The sequence below is a fragment of the Oryza sativa genome, chromosome 2, assembly GCF_034140825.1.
Source record: "Oryza sativa Japonica Group chromosome 2, ASM3414082v1".
In the NCBI taxonomy this organism is placed as follows: domain Eukaryota; kingdom Viridiplantae; phylum Streptophyta; class Magnoliopsida; order Poales; family Poaceae; genus Oryza; species Oryza sativa.
Window position 1 is genome coordinate 21177378 of NC_089036.1, and position 11758 is coordinate 21189135.

The window sequence follows — 11758 nt, forward strand, 5'->3', positions numbered from 1 at the left end:
GGAGTGAAGATCGTGCGGGCGCCTTGATCAAGCGACCTATCTCTATATAAACCGAGTCGTCGCCTTCACGCAACACACGCGAAATCAATCTAGGGTTTGCCTCCTACTCTGTGCTGCGCCGTCGCTCGTAGACTACTCCATCCCGTTCGCCGGCGTGCACCGGCGATCGGGAGAGCAGATCTTCGGAACCTGTGCCTTCGACGTCATGCACAAGAAGAAGGCGGTAATAAGGTTTTTGGGAAGCGGTTCGCACGACTGCTCCCTGTTCGTTCGCGACGGCTCGTCTTCCTCTTCGCTCGCGTGCTGCGCGCCTTTGTCGATGTCCGCAACCGTGAGTGATTCCTGCCGAGCAACTGGTTGTTCCTCAACCTCGGTACATGTTCAATATGTTGCGCATATTTGATCTGTTCATGTTTTACTGCTTAGTTTATATGTGTAGATCTAATGATGCATTAATGCTAGTATACATCTGCAATGTCATGATTTATTTATGGAATATATTAAATCATTATATGCCTATCATCTCAACATCGACTACGGCACAAAGAGCTATTATCCGTGTTGAGCAATCTTGTCGGTTTCTTCTCCAGTCCAAGTATCTGCGTTGCTCCTTTAAAAAGACTCCAACAGCGGTAGTAGTGAATCTGCCAACCCACCTACTCCCATTTTCTATTTCTATGTATCACCCTTTAACTTCTTAAATATTAATAACTAATAAATCTTAAATCTAAATGGATATCCACATATAAAATTAACGTGGATAGCCACATTTTAGGAAAATGTGGGTAATATATTGCATGGAAAATATAATTTATTTATTTTATAAAAAAGTGTGATATTTTCCTTTTATCCGTATCAAAGCACGAGCATTAGCTAGTATTTCCAAAAATACTTTAGTAGTGGTCAGTTTAAGGCTCTTCCTACATGCGTCTACGCGAGTGCGGAGTAGTCGAGGTCATTGGGAGCGACTCTGACGATCCAATTGGTAAGGTAAGGTTCCGATTGACATTGAAGTGGTTGACTAAGCTAAGGTTTACCACAACCATCTCGTTTGTTGATTACAACTTACTCTATCCGTCCCCACTTAAGCATGGTTAAATTAGGTACAGTTTTGAAAACTATTTTTTTACTTTAAATTTCTTATATACTATAATGTTTGTAACAACAAAATCATAATCACATAAAAGTAAATTTAAATAATAATCTAAATTTATTATTTTCATCAAATAAAATTTAATTCATAATGAAATAATTATTGATCAACTATTTAAAGAGTTTATGCGTACCCATCTTAGTGAGTAGGACGGAGCCATGGAGGGTGTATTATTTGGAATATTTGTGAACTTACTAATGGATGATGGTCAAAATTTGAATACAAATAGTTGAAGTACTAGTGTGTAATGATAATAAATATAGTAAAAACCGAATTATTTCGTGCTAGGATTTTAAACATCGTGTAATCCCTTCTTTGTAAAATAAATTTAACTTTCATATACGTATATTCCAATATAGGATATGTTTAGATTCACGTACAGAATTTTATTTTTTTTTCCGAGACAGTGGTGTTATAGAAAAAAAAAAGGGGGGGGGGGGGGGCAAAAACACACATATATCTTGGGTCAAAGTGCAGTGAGAAACATCAAGACTACATACAGATCGCACACGACCGGTGCGAAAAGAGATCGAATCGAACCGAAGCCGAAGTGAGGAGAGCGGCGAGCCCCCGTCGCCGGCGATGGGCAAGCCGACGCTGCCACCCGTCGTTGTCGTCGTCGTCCTCCTCCTCCTCGTCGTCGTGCTGCCGGCGACGACTTGCGGGGCGGACGCGGGCGGCGGAGGGGAGGCGGAGGAGTTCCAGATCCCCCGGGACGGGAGGGTGCTGGAGCTGGACGACGGCAACTTCGACGCGGCGGTTCGCGCCGCCGGCCTCCTCTTCGTCGACTTCTACGCGCCATGGTGCGGCCACTGCAAGCGCCTCGCCCCTCAGGTACCCCTGCCCTCTACCTCCTCCACCGACCCATCCCCCTGGCCCCTGCCATACTATATAGCTTTGCTGCGACCGCCGCCGGTGAACTGCTATGCTCGCGCTGCACCATGGCCCCCGTCAGGCTCCGTTTCCCTTGTTAGCAACTGCAGTGTTGGTGGTGCTACTCACGATCAAGTAGGCAAATCGGCTGGGGGATTTGAGGATTTTTGTTTTTGTTTTTAAGCAGCGAGCGAGTGATTCAAAGGTGTGCAGGTTGACACTGCCATTTTGAATTCAGATGACTTGGGTGTCATCGCAGACATCTCAAAACGGAAGAGAAAAATTCAACTCCACTCTACTTGTGGTGACTCTAGAGTTTTGCCACCTAATGGATTGAGCGCGATTTTTATTATGCTTTGTTCATCTGTGTGTGGATGTCTTTGCCTCTTTATGAAATGGTGGATAGGTGAGCCGTTGCTTGTGTTGCAGTTAGATGAAGCTGCTCCGGTGCTGGCTGGATTGAGCACACCCATCGTAGTTGCTAAGGTGAATGCCGACAAATACAAAAAGCTCGGATCAAAATATGGAGTAGAGTAAGGCACCACCTTAAATAGAGATGTGTGGTTCACTGAACACTGAAAAGATTGAGATGCCTAATGTTTCTGCATTTCTAAATGCAGTGGGTTCCCCACTCTGATGCTCTTTGACCACGGAACCCCAACAGAGTACACTGGTTCAAGGAAGGCCGATTTGCTCGTTGAGAACCTTAAGAAGCTTGTTGCGCCTGATGTTTCTGTTCTCGAATCGGACTCAGCGATCAAAAGCTTCGTTGAGGATGCTGGCATGGGTTTTCCATTGTTTCTCGGGTTTGGGGTGGATGAATCCTTGATTGTTGAGTATGGAGCGAAGTACAAGAACAGGGCCTGGTTTTCTGTAGCAAAGGATTTCTCTGAAGATATGATGGTCTTTTATGATTTCGACAAGGTCCCTGCATTGGTTTCTGTTAACCCAAAGTATCGTGAGCAGAGCATTTTCTATGGCCCTTTTGATGATGGTATGCTTGCTATAATCATTTACTACTCATTTTTTATTCATGTACTCTGAGGGAAAGCCTCAATAACAGTCTCATTCTGCTCGATCCTCCTTTTTGTTCTCCACTTATCTAGTAATGTAAACATGTAGTTTACATAGTGTAGACACCACGTTTTGTACAAACTAACAAACGTGGACACATGGAATACATCCTTTTTTTCAAGCTTGATGATTTGTTGCTGCATTTGTTGATGTAGGAGCCTTCTTGGAAGATTTTATACGGAATTCCCTTCTGCCTTTAGTTGTGCCCATGAACAGAGAGACTGTCAAGATGTTGAATGATGATGGGAGGAAAGTAGTTCTTATGATTTTACAGGATGATGAATCCGATGAAAATTCCCCACGGCTGATAAAAGTATTGAGGTCTGCAGCCAGTGCAAACCGTGATCTAGTGTTTGGTTATGTAGGAGTCAACCAGTGGGAGGAATTCACTGAGACTTTTGATGTTAAGAGCTCAGAGCTGCCAACGATGATAGTCTGGGACAAAAAAGAGGAGTATGAAATAGTAAGTAGATCAATTTTCACATTCCTCTTTCAAAACAAACGCTTGTGTTTTTTTCTTATGAGATGCCAAAGAATTTGCCTATTTTCATTTCTTAAGTTTAATTCATGTCTCATACTCTCATATTGTCATCACATTCTGTTTGAAATGATCTCTTCATATTTACTACTTACTCTAGCTTGAAATTCCCGTCTTGTTCATCTATTCAGTTTTCCGCATGACTAATTGGCATGCTTCTTGTTCAAGGTTGAGGGTTCAGAAAGGCTTGAAGAAGGTGACTATGGGTCCCAGATTAGCCGTTTCCTTGAGGGATACAGGGCAGGAAGAACAATAAAGAAGAAAGTGGGCGATCGATCCCCGACCCTGCTTGGTGTGAATGCGGTGTACATTCTCGTCTTTCTGGTTGCTGTTCTTGTTCTTCTCATGTATTTCTCTGGGCAAGGCGAGGAAGATCAACGACCAAGACAACGAGCCCATGAAGATTGAAGATGTACAATAGTGTCATTCTTGAAAGATTAAAAGGTCCAATGAGTTCCTGCGTCTGGTCTGCAGTAGATGGCTCTTGTGACTCAGAGAGGGGGGTAGCGCGGCAGGGATTCAGATTGGGTGACATAGCATAGGCATGTCACAAGGTGACAGCGTAGATCTCAGCCCTCCAAACCAAATCCAACGGCTGAGATTCATCCACGTCATCGCGAGTTAATTTAACTCATAGGAGTAAAAATTTTACTGGGAGTAAAATTTCAGGAGTTAAAATTTTACTGGAGTTAAATTTTAACTCGTGATGACGTGGACGAATCTCAGCCGTTGGATTTGGTTTGGAGGGCTGAGAGCAAGGATAATGGTGAGCTAAGCAAGCTATATACTTATGTGGAAGAGAGAGATAAAGAAAAGTAGGGAGTGTTGACTCTCATGCAAGAGCTAGCTCCACACAAGCTCCAAGAAATAGGTATTAAATTCATAGTGAGATAAAGAGAGAGGATGAAAAAATAAAGCCAACCTTATAGCTAACCTATTATACATGTTAGCTTTAACATTGGCTTATAGTAAGTAGTGGGCTGTACTACTAAACCTGCTCTGAGATCTACGCTATGTCACACTGTGGCATGCCTATACTATGTCATCCAATCTGAATCCGTGCGGCAGATAGAATGTTTTCTGATTTTCATGGCATTTATCTCTGGAGGGTTTCATCCCAGCATCTGTCCTGATATCTAATTGTGCCACTTGTCAGTTATCAACCCCTCACATTTTTTTTCTTATTGTGAAGAGAATAGCTTATGGATATTGTTTTACTTCCACTTCCAAGTTCCAACCCAGAAACAATTTCATTGAATTTTGCTACTAGTTTCAAGGCTTGGTTTATTATCTTCTCTGCACTTCAAATTATCTGAATATGTGCATCGTCTATTATTATGTTCATGTGTAAAAAGAACAATTCTAAGGAAATCGACGACTTGCTTTCGATAATTTTCCATCATTTTTAGATAATAGATAATTTCATTAAGTAATGAAATTCACAAGAGTAATATATCGATATTAATTGAGCAACAACAGAAAGCTATTGATCCCAGGTAGGACAATCAACTGAAACCCATTGTTTGCTAACCCCCAAATTGTACATCCCAATTTCAGCAAATCTTTCACACAAATTCAAGCGAATTTGAAGAACAGAATTCCAACAATTTCCCCTACATGCGAGTGCAGGAGGGGTCGAAGTCGTCGGGGGCGACCCTGGCGATCCAGTCGGTGAGGCTGCGCTTGACGTCGGCGTGGTTGACGAAGGCGAGCTCGTACATGCTGCACAGGTTCACCACCACCGTCTCGTTCAACGCCGCCGTCGGGTGGCCCTCCAGCGCCGCCTCGAGCACCTTGATCGCGTCGCCGAGGTCGCGCGAGTACATGAGGCACAGCGCCTTGTTGTTCACGGCCACCGCGTCCGCGGCGTCCGCCTCGATGCACCGCTCGTACTCCCGCACCGCCGCCGCGTAGTCCTTGGCCACCACGCACTCCAGCGCGCGGTTGCGGGCGAGGAGGCTGGCGTGGGCCGGGTCGCCGCCGGCCACCGACTCCACGTGGCGGAACGCGGCCGCGGCAGCGGCGAGGTTGCCGATCTGGAGGTGGGCGTAGCCGAGGCGGGAGAGGACCGCCGGGTTGCCCGGGTCCAGCGCCGCGACGGACGCGAGGAGCGCGAGGGCGACGTCGAACTCGCGGTGGGCGAGGTGGTCGGCGGCGAGGAGGGACGTGACGAGGGACTCGCGGCGGCGCCACTCCGGGTGGGAGGCGTCGGGGCGGGCGCGGACGGAGGAGAGGAGGGTGTAGAGGCGGTCGAGGGCGAGGGGGCGGTCGGCGGGGAGGAAGAGCGGGAGCAGGGCGTGGAGGAGGCGGAGGAGGAAGGGCGGCGGCGGGCAGCCCGGGTCCGGGCGGAGCGAGGCGATGAGCGCCGCGGCGTCCGCGTAGCGGCGGAGCTTGGCGAGCGAGAGGGCGGAGAGCGCGGAGAGGAGGAGGCGGTGCCGCGGGTGCGACGCGTCGTCGAGGTGGGAGAGCAGCGACTTCCACTGCCCGCGCGTCGCCAGATCGTAGGGCACGGAGAGGTCGGGGAGGCCGAGCGCGGCGGCGGCGGCGGGCGGAGGAGGAGGCGAGGCGGGGGTGGAGTTGGACGCGGCGGCGGCGGCCTCCGCCATGGCTGGATCGGGATCTCGGAGGTTGGAATCGGAGGATCAGAAGAAGAAGAAGAAGAAGACAGAGGCTGGTCGACGAAGTGGGCTTGGGTTGTACACTTTGTACACAGGTAAGGTATTATTGGGCTTTTGGGCTGTCTCAACTCTGTTCGCTAATCATCACAATCACAAGTGAATAAGTAGATTAAAAAAAGAAAAGGTGATCCCTTTTCTGCTATTAGTTGCCCCAATTCAATTTAAATCTGAAGGTTAGATAGTCAATTTCATCCTCAAGTCAAGGAAAAAAGACCGACGGATGTAAACTCATCAGGAGTAGTATTTTCACAGTACTATCAATTACCGGGAAAACACGCTAAATTACGGCATAGTGGTTGGGGTCCGGTGGGAGGAAGGAAGGTCATGGGAGGGTGAAAACCAAACGGTGAGGTGTCACTCAGCTACAAGAGATGAAGACACGATGATAGACTGGTATTTTCGCAATGGTATCAATGACACAAACTTTGGGTCTAGTGGAAAGAGAGATAGTAGCCTCACAGGAGGGTGAAAGGCCAATAGTGATAAACTTGAATTGTTAGGAGGCTAACAGTGGTAGCAGCAAAAGAGGGGGGGTGGCAACGGAGGAAAGCTTAGGATGGCATGAGTAAGAAAGGGTTCGATCGGGAAGAGAGACGGTTAGTTTTTATATCTGATGCAGCAAGTCTAGTCTAGTTGTCCAGATTTAACACGAAATCAAGAATTTGACAAATAGGCATTCTGATTTGCTCTATATTTTAATCTTTTAACATATGGTCCTTTTACTACTCCCTCCGTTTCACAATGTAAAACTTTCTAGCATTACACACGAAATTTTTTTGAAATTATACCGTTTATCGATTGATTGTGCAAAAATATACCGGATAGCGAACGATTTGCGGAAATAAACCATCGGTATTGCTTTTTGGAAGAGCGATACCGATGTTCGCTCGTTGAAAGTGCGATAGCGTGGCGAAATCGCGATCTGACAAAGCGATAGCGAAGTTGAGCTGGCGCTCTCGCGCAAGCGAGAAGCGAGACCGCAGCGATATCACTTTTCCCACGAGCGAGAGCGCCACGTGGAGAAATCCCCACGACTACCTCGGGTGGAGCCATCGCTCTCGCACTTTCGTTGCGCGAGACCGAGGCCGGTATCGTAATATGAAACCGCGAGACCGATTATGACGCAACGGGGAAGACGTGGGCACGCGGTATCGCGCTTTGCACGCACGAGACTGCTGACGCGGCATGCGCACGAGAGAGAAAGACTGGGGGAGGGCAGTGGGCCCGCGGCGTCGCGCTTTGGGAGCGCGAGACCGAACGTGGTGTCGCTATACGCGTGCGCGAGAGCGAGGCGAGAGCGAGGAGCGCAGTGGGTCAGCGCTGTCGCGCTTTGAGGGCGCGAGACCGCGCGGTGTCGCGCTTTGCGTGCGCGAGAGCAAGTGCATCGAGGGCACGGCAGCAGGCTCGGTATCGCGGTACGCACGCGCGAGACCGCCCTCGGTATCGCGCTCCACATGCGCGAGAGCATCGCCGCTTTTCGCCACCGCTTTGCATGCGCGAGACTGCTTTTTGCACGGGTTCTAGCCATCTACCTTAGCTTTTTAGGGAGAGGTGGAAGAGCTCTGTGTATTCTCTTATCAGGCCATTTGTAACTGCTAGCGCTGGAATTCAATGCGCTCACGGGGTTAAATTGAGAGGAGAGGAGATGGTCCTCACAGAGGAAGACATAAGGGAGTGAACTGAGGAGAGAAAGAGCAAGAGAAGAGAGGAGGCAGTGCAGGTAGTGGAGAGAAGGAAAAAAAGACACGTAAGTTGATTAGTTTTCTATTAGCACAAATTCTACGATGAGGATTTAGAAAATATTAGTTCACGTAGTTAATATTTGTTTTTAATTATGTCAGAGAAAAATTTAGGTATGTACAGCTACATTATATTCTGTTAGGTCGTATGTAAAAATAGAAATGTAGAAAGTTAATAGAGTCGATTCGGGTTAAAAAATAGGTAGACATAATTAATTTATAAGGTACATAAGTATAATATAAGTTAGAATTAATTTGTACGTAGTAGTAATTATAAGTTATAATTAATTAGCAGTTCATGTGATGTTTAATTTTATATATACGGCCAATATTATATGTAAGAAATGAAAAAAACTGAAATATTAATAGTTATATTTGTAGTTATTGATATTGATATTAATAGTATTAATAATTATTAAATGTGGTACAAAAATTAAATTAAAGTTGTAATTAATTTGTAGTAATTTTAAGTTACAATTACTTAGTAGTTCATGCATTTATTTATTTTGTAAGAAATGGAAAAGGTATAAATATTCGTTAAGTAGCGGGAAATATATGGTGTACTTAAACACGAGCTTTACATTGTAGGTTGTTACAACGAACAAAGAAATGCAGTACTACGAAGAACTTTGAAATTGGGACTTTTATATGAGCAAATTGGTTGAAAAGAAGAAGGCAAGACAAGGTATGGTACTATAATGGAAGACAGTTTGCAATTAATAGATAGTTTGTAATTTATTTGGTATTGTAATTAAAGTGCAGTTAAATAAATTTATGTCGCTGCAAATAGTTTTATACTATAATAAATTGGTAGTTATGATTAATTTGATTATGTAATTAATCAAGTGAAGTTAAACTTAGTTCTATTAATTTATCATGTTATGATAAATTTATAGATAATTTTGTACTAACTGATAATTACAAATATTTTGTATTTAAGTAAAGTTACGGTCCGTTAGATAATTTATAGTTAAAGTAGTAATATATTAAATGTACTCATCCAAATTTGCAATAGTAGTATTGTTTCGGAGGTCATATCTAAGTAGGTACAAATAGTCCGTAGCAAAGAACATGATGCAGCTCAATGAGTGTCATTGTCTTAGATAAAGAATATAAAGAGCTAACCAAAATGATTTTTAACTTAGCTTCCGTCAATGTTTCTTCGGTGCAAGTAGTCATTTGTTGTATTAAAATTAATTGATATGTATAATTAATTTGTTAGTTAAACTTATGGATTATGCAGTGAACTAAACTTTGAGACAGCAATTGTTATACGAGCAAGCTGGTTAAAAAGGAGTAGGCGGTGTCTCATAAACGCAGGTAAATATTTCGTCATCATATTTATGTACGATATGGTATGGTTGTGTTGTTTTAAGTATTACGTACTCTTTTACTTAAATTAACTGCCATAGTTATGTTTAATTACGTGTTTTAATTAATTAATATGTATTAATTTTATTGTCATGTGTATATTTTTTATGTAAGTTGTAGTAAAATTATAAATAATGAATTGCATTGTCATGTATTCGTAAGTAAATAATTTATGTTTACGTAATTATTTATTTGTAAATTTTTTATTACAAGTACATGATTTTATTTATAAATAATATGGAAATATAAATAAGTAGTTATTGATAAAGAATTTTTTAACAAAAAAAATAGTATGCGTGTAAACGAATTTTGGTCGCGAATAGGACACGTTTGTTCTGTAAGACTTCCTTACGGACTAGTCCGTGTTGTCTGCAATGGCAGGAATGTCGGCATTTAGAGTGTACTTCGGTGAAGGTGAAATTATGGAAAATGAAAGTGGTGTCGATCTGAGCAACTTTAGGCGATGCACACTATACCATCCAAATCCTGACACTCTTACCATGCCCGAAGTTTGGTACTGGCTAACATGCACATTTTCTTTAGATCCGGGTATATATAGTGTTAACGTGAGGGTTATGTGGAGCCGATCGGCCAACAACATAAGATGGGAGTTAAAAAATGTGACACGGAGTAAGGCTGGTAGGATTGGCTCGCTGGCTGTAGGAGACAGGGATATGAATATGTCATGCTGGTGCAAGCATGTCAAGGAAGAGTCCCCACGAAGAACGCAGCGGGGCAATCCAGCAACTGTGAGGAGTTGGGGTCTAGTTCACACGAAGAAGATGAAGTTGTAGCTCCCCATCGTGGTGGCGATGTTGGTCCTGACATTCAAAATCTATCCATACAAGGAGATGAAGTGGTCAACCGCCATCATACTGATGAAGCCGATGAAGGGGAGGACATACCTGCTATAGTTGAAGAAATTGAGAGGGTGGACCGACATGCAGTCGAAGATGAGGAAAACCTCGCTGCTAAAGAGAATGATGACGAAGATGAACAAGAAGTTGAGGAAGTACCTATGCCTGCTTCGTTGAACCTTGAAGACCCTGGTTATATTGCAGAAAACTCTTGTCATGATTCAATATGGTTCTACGGGAATGGCCAAATCAATCTGGGTGCAATGTTCCGTGACAAAACGGGGTTGCAAGACGCAGTGTAGTCATGGTCATTCCAGATGCAAAGGCAGTTCAGGGTTGTGAAGTCTAACAAGACTAAGTACATGGTCGTCTGTGAGACGGAAGGTTGCACCTTCCGTCTTCATGGTCACGTGCCAAAGTACGAGTCTTACCGGATTGTGTCCAAACTGCAGGAACACTCCTGTCTGATTCGGGACACTAGGGAGTCGCACCGCAACCTGATCGCGGCATACGTCGCGAACAAGTACTACAATGAAATTATTGAAGGTGATGACCTGCCTGTGCAGCACATAATAAAACTGGTGGAGAAAGGTGAACAATACACAATTAGTTACCACAAGGCTTGGAGAGCGAAGCAGAAGGCCATGGAGAAAAGATATGGGACATTTGAGGAAGCATATGACACTCTGCCACAGATGCTTAACATTCTAAAGAGCAGGAACCCTGGGACCAATGTTGCTGTCCAGGATCGGGAGTCAATTCGTCCTCCAAATTATCTTGTGATGCAACGGGCATTCTTTGCATTCGGAGCATGCATTCATGTGTTCCAGTGCTCGAGGCTGGTGCTGTGTGTCGACGGTACTTTCCTAAATGGGAAGTACCGAGGCCAGATATCAACAGCTGTTGGTGCGGATGCGAACAACCAGATAATTCTAGTAGCTTTTGCTTTTGTTGAAAGCGAGAACTATGAAAGCTGGTTGTGGTTCTTGCAACTTCTAAAGTGGGGAGTGGTGCAAAAACGCACATCGATATGCATCATCCATAACCGGAATGCCGGTCTGTTGAAGGCAATCAAAGAGCTCCAGGAGGATGGTGATGGTGCATACTACTAGCTTGACATGCACAGCCGTTGGTGCATGCGGCACATGGGAGCCAATTTTTTCAAACAATTCAACAGCCGGCGGCTGATGAACATGTTCAAGCAGTTGTGCAAGGCAAATCAGTCTACAAAGTTCGATGAGCTTTGGAAACAACTTGACCAGGCGACAAGGACACATATCCGGTCAAAGCAGACCAACAACAACCCGCAGGATGTACATGTCCCCCAGGCCCTGGAACCAATGGATGATCTTATTCCATCAAATGGAAAGAAGTGTAGGTCATCAAAGAATATCAAATGTTTTACCCATTGGATTGAGTGCGAGCCGAATGATAAGTGGGCACTCCTGCATGACACTAATGGGGCTAGGCATGGC

General features: G+C 44.5%; 3 protein-coding genes across 3 annotated transcripts; 2 read left to right on the forward strand and 1 right to left on the reverse strand.

Moving 5' to 3' along the window:
• Window positions 1–1634: 1634 nt before the first annotated feature.
• On the forward strand, window positions 1635–4861 carry LOC4329624 (protein disulfide isomerase-like 5-3). The gene is made up of 5 exons (NM_001416661.1): window positions 1635–1987; window positions 2456–2559; window positions 2647–3020; window positions 3256–3563; window positions 3807–4861. Exons 1-5 carry the CDS (start codon window positions 1736–1738, stop codon window positions 4044–4046), a joined length of 1278 nt encoding a protein of 425 aa, NP_001403590.1. The 5' UTR covers window positions 1635–1735; the 3' UTR covers window positions 4047–4861.
• An 8-nt stretch (window positions 4862–4869) lies between these two features.
• On the reverse strand, window positions 4870–6311 carry LOC4329625 (trafficking protein particle complex subunit 12). Its single transcript, NM_001416659.1, has one exon. It carries the CDS (start codon window positions 6242–6244, stop codon window positions 5252–5254), a length of 993 nt encoding a protein of 330 aa, NP_001403588.1. The 5' UTR covers window positions 6245–6311; the 3' UTR covers window positions 4870–5251.
• A 4289-nt stretch (window positions 6312–10600) lies between these two features.
• On the forward strand, window positions 10601–11395 carry LOC107278049 (uncharacterized). Its single transcript, XM_015768988.2, has one exon. It carries the CDS (start codon window positions 10601–10603, stop codon window positions 11393–11395), a length of 795 nt encoding a protein of 264 aa, XP_015624474.2.
• The last annotated feature ends 363 nt before the right edge of the window (window positions 11396–11758 follow it).

Excerpts from the sequence above, each read along its gene's own strand:
- LOC4329624 (NM_001416661.1), top strand. The coding sequence starts at position 1,736 with ATGGGCAAGCCGACGCTGCCACCCGTCGTTGTCGTCGTCGTCCTCCTC. Across the intron at positions 2,560-2,646 it reads GGATCAAAATATGGAGTAGA|TGGGTTCCCCACTCTGATGC; the intron begins GTAAGGCACCAC and ends TTCTAAATGCAG. Across the intron at positions 3,021-3,255 it reads CTATGGCCCTTTTGATGATG|GAGCCTTCTTGGAAGATTTT; the intron begins GTATGCTTGCTA and ends TTGTTGATGTAG.
- LOC4329625 (NM_001416659.1), bottom strand. The coding sequence starts at position 6,244 with ATGGCGGAGGCCGCCGCCGCCGCGTCCAACTCCACCCCCGCCTCGCCT.
- LOC107278049 (XM_015768988.2), top strand. The coding sequence starts at position 10,601 with ATGCAAAGGCAGTTCAGGGTTGTGAAGTCTAACAAGACTAAGTACATG.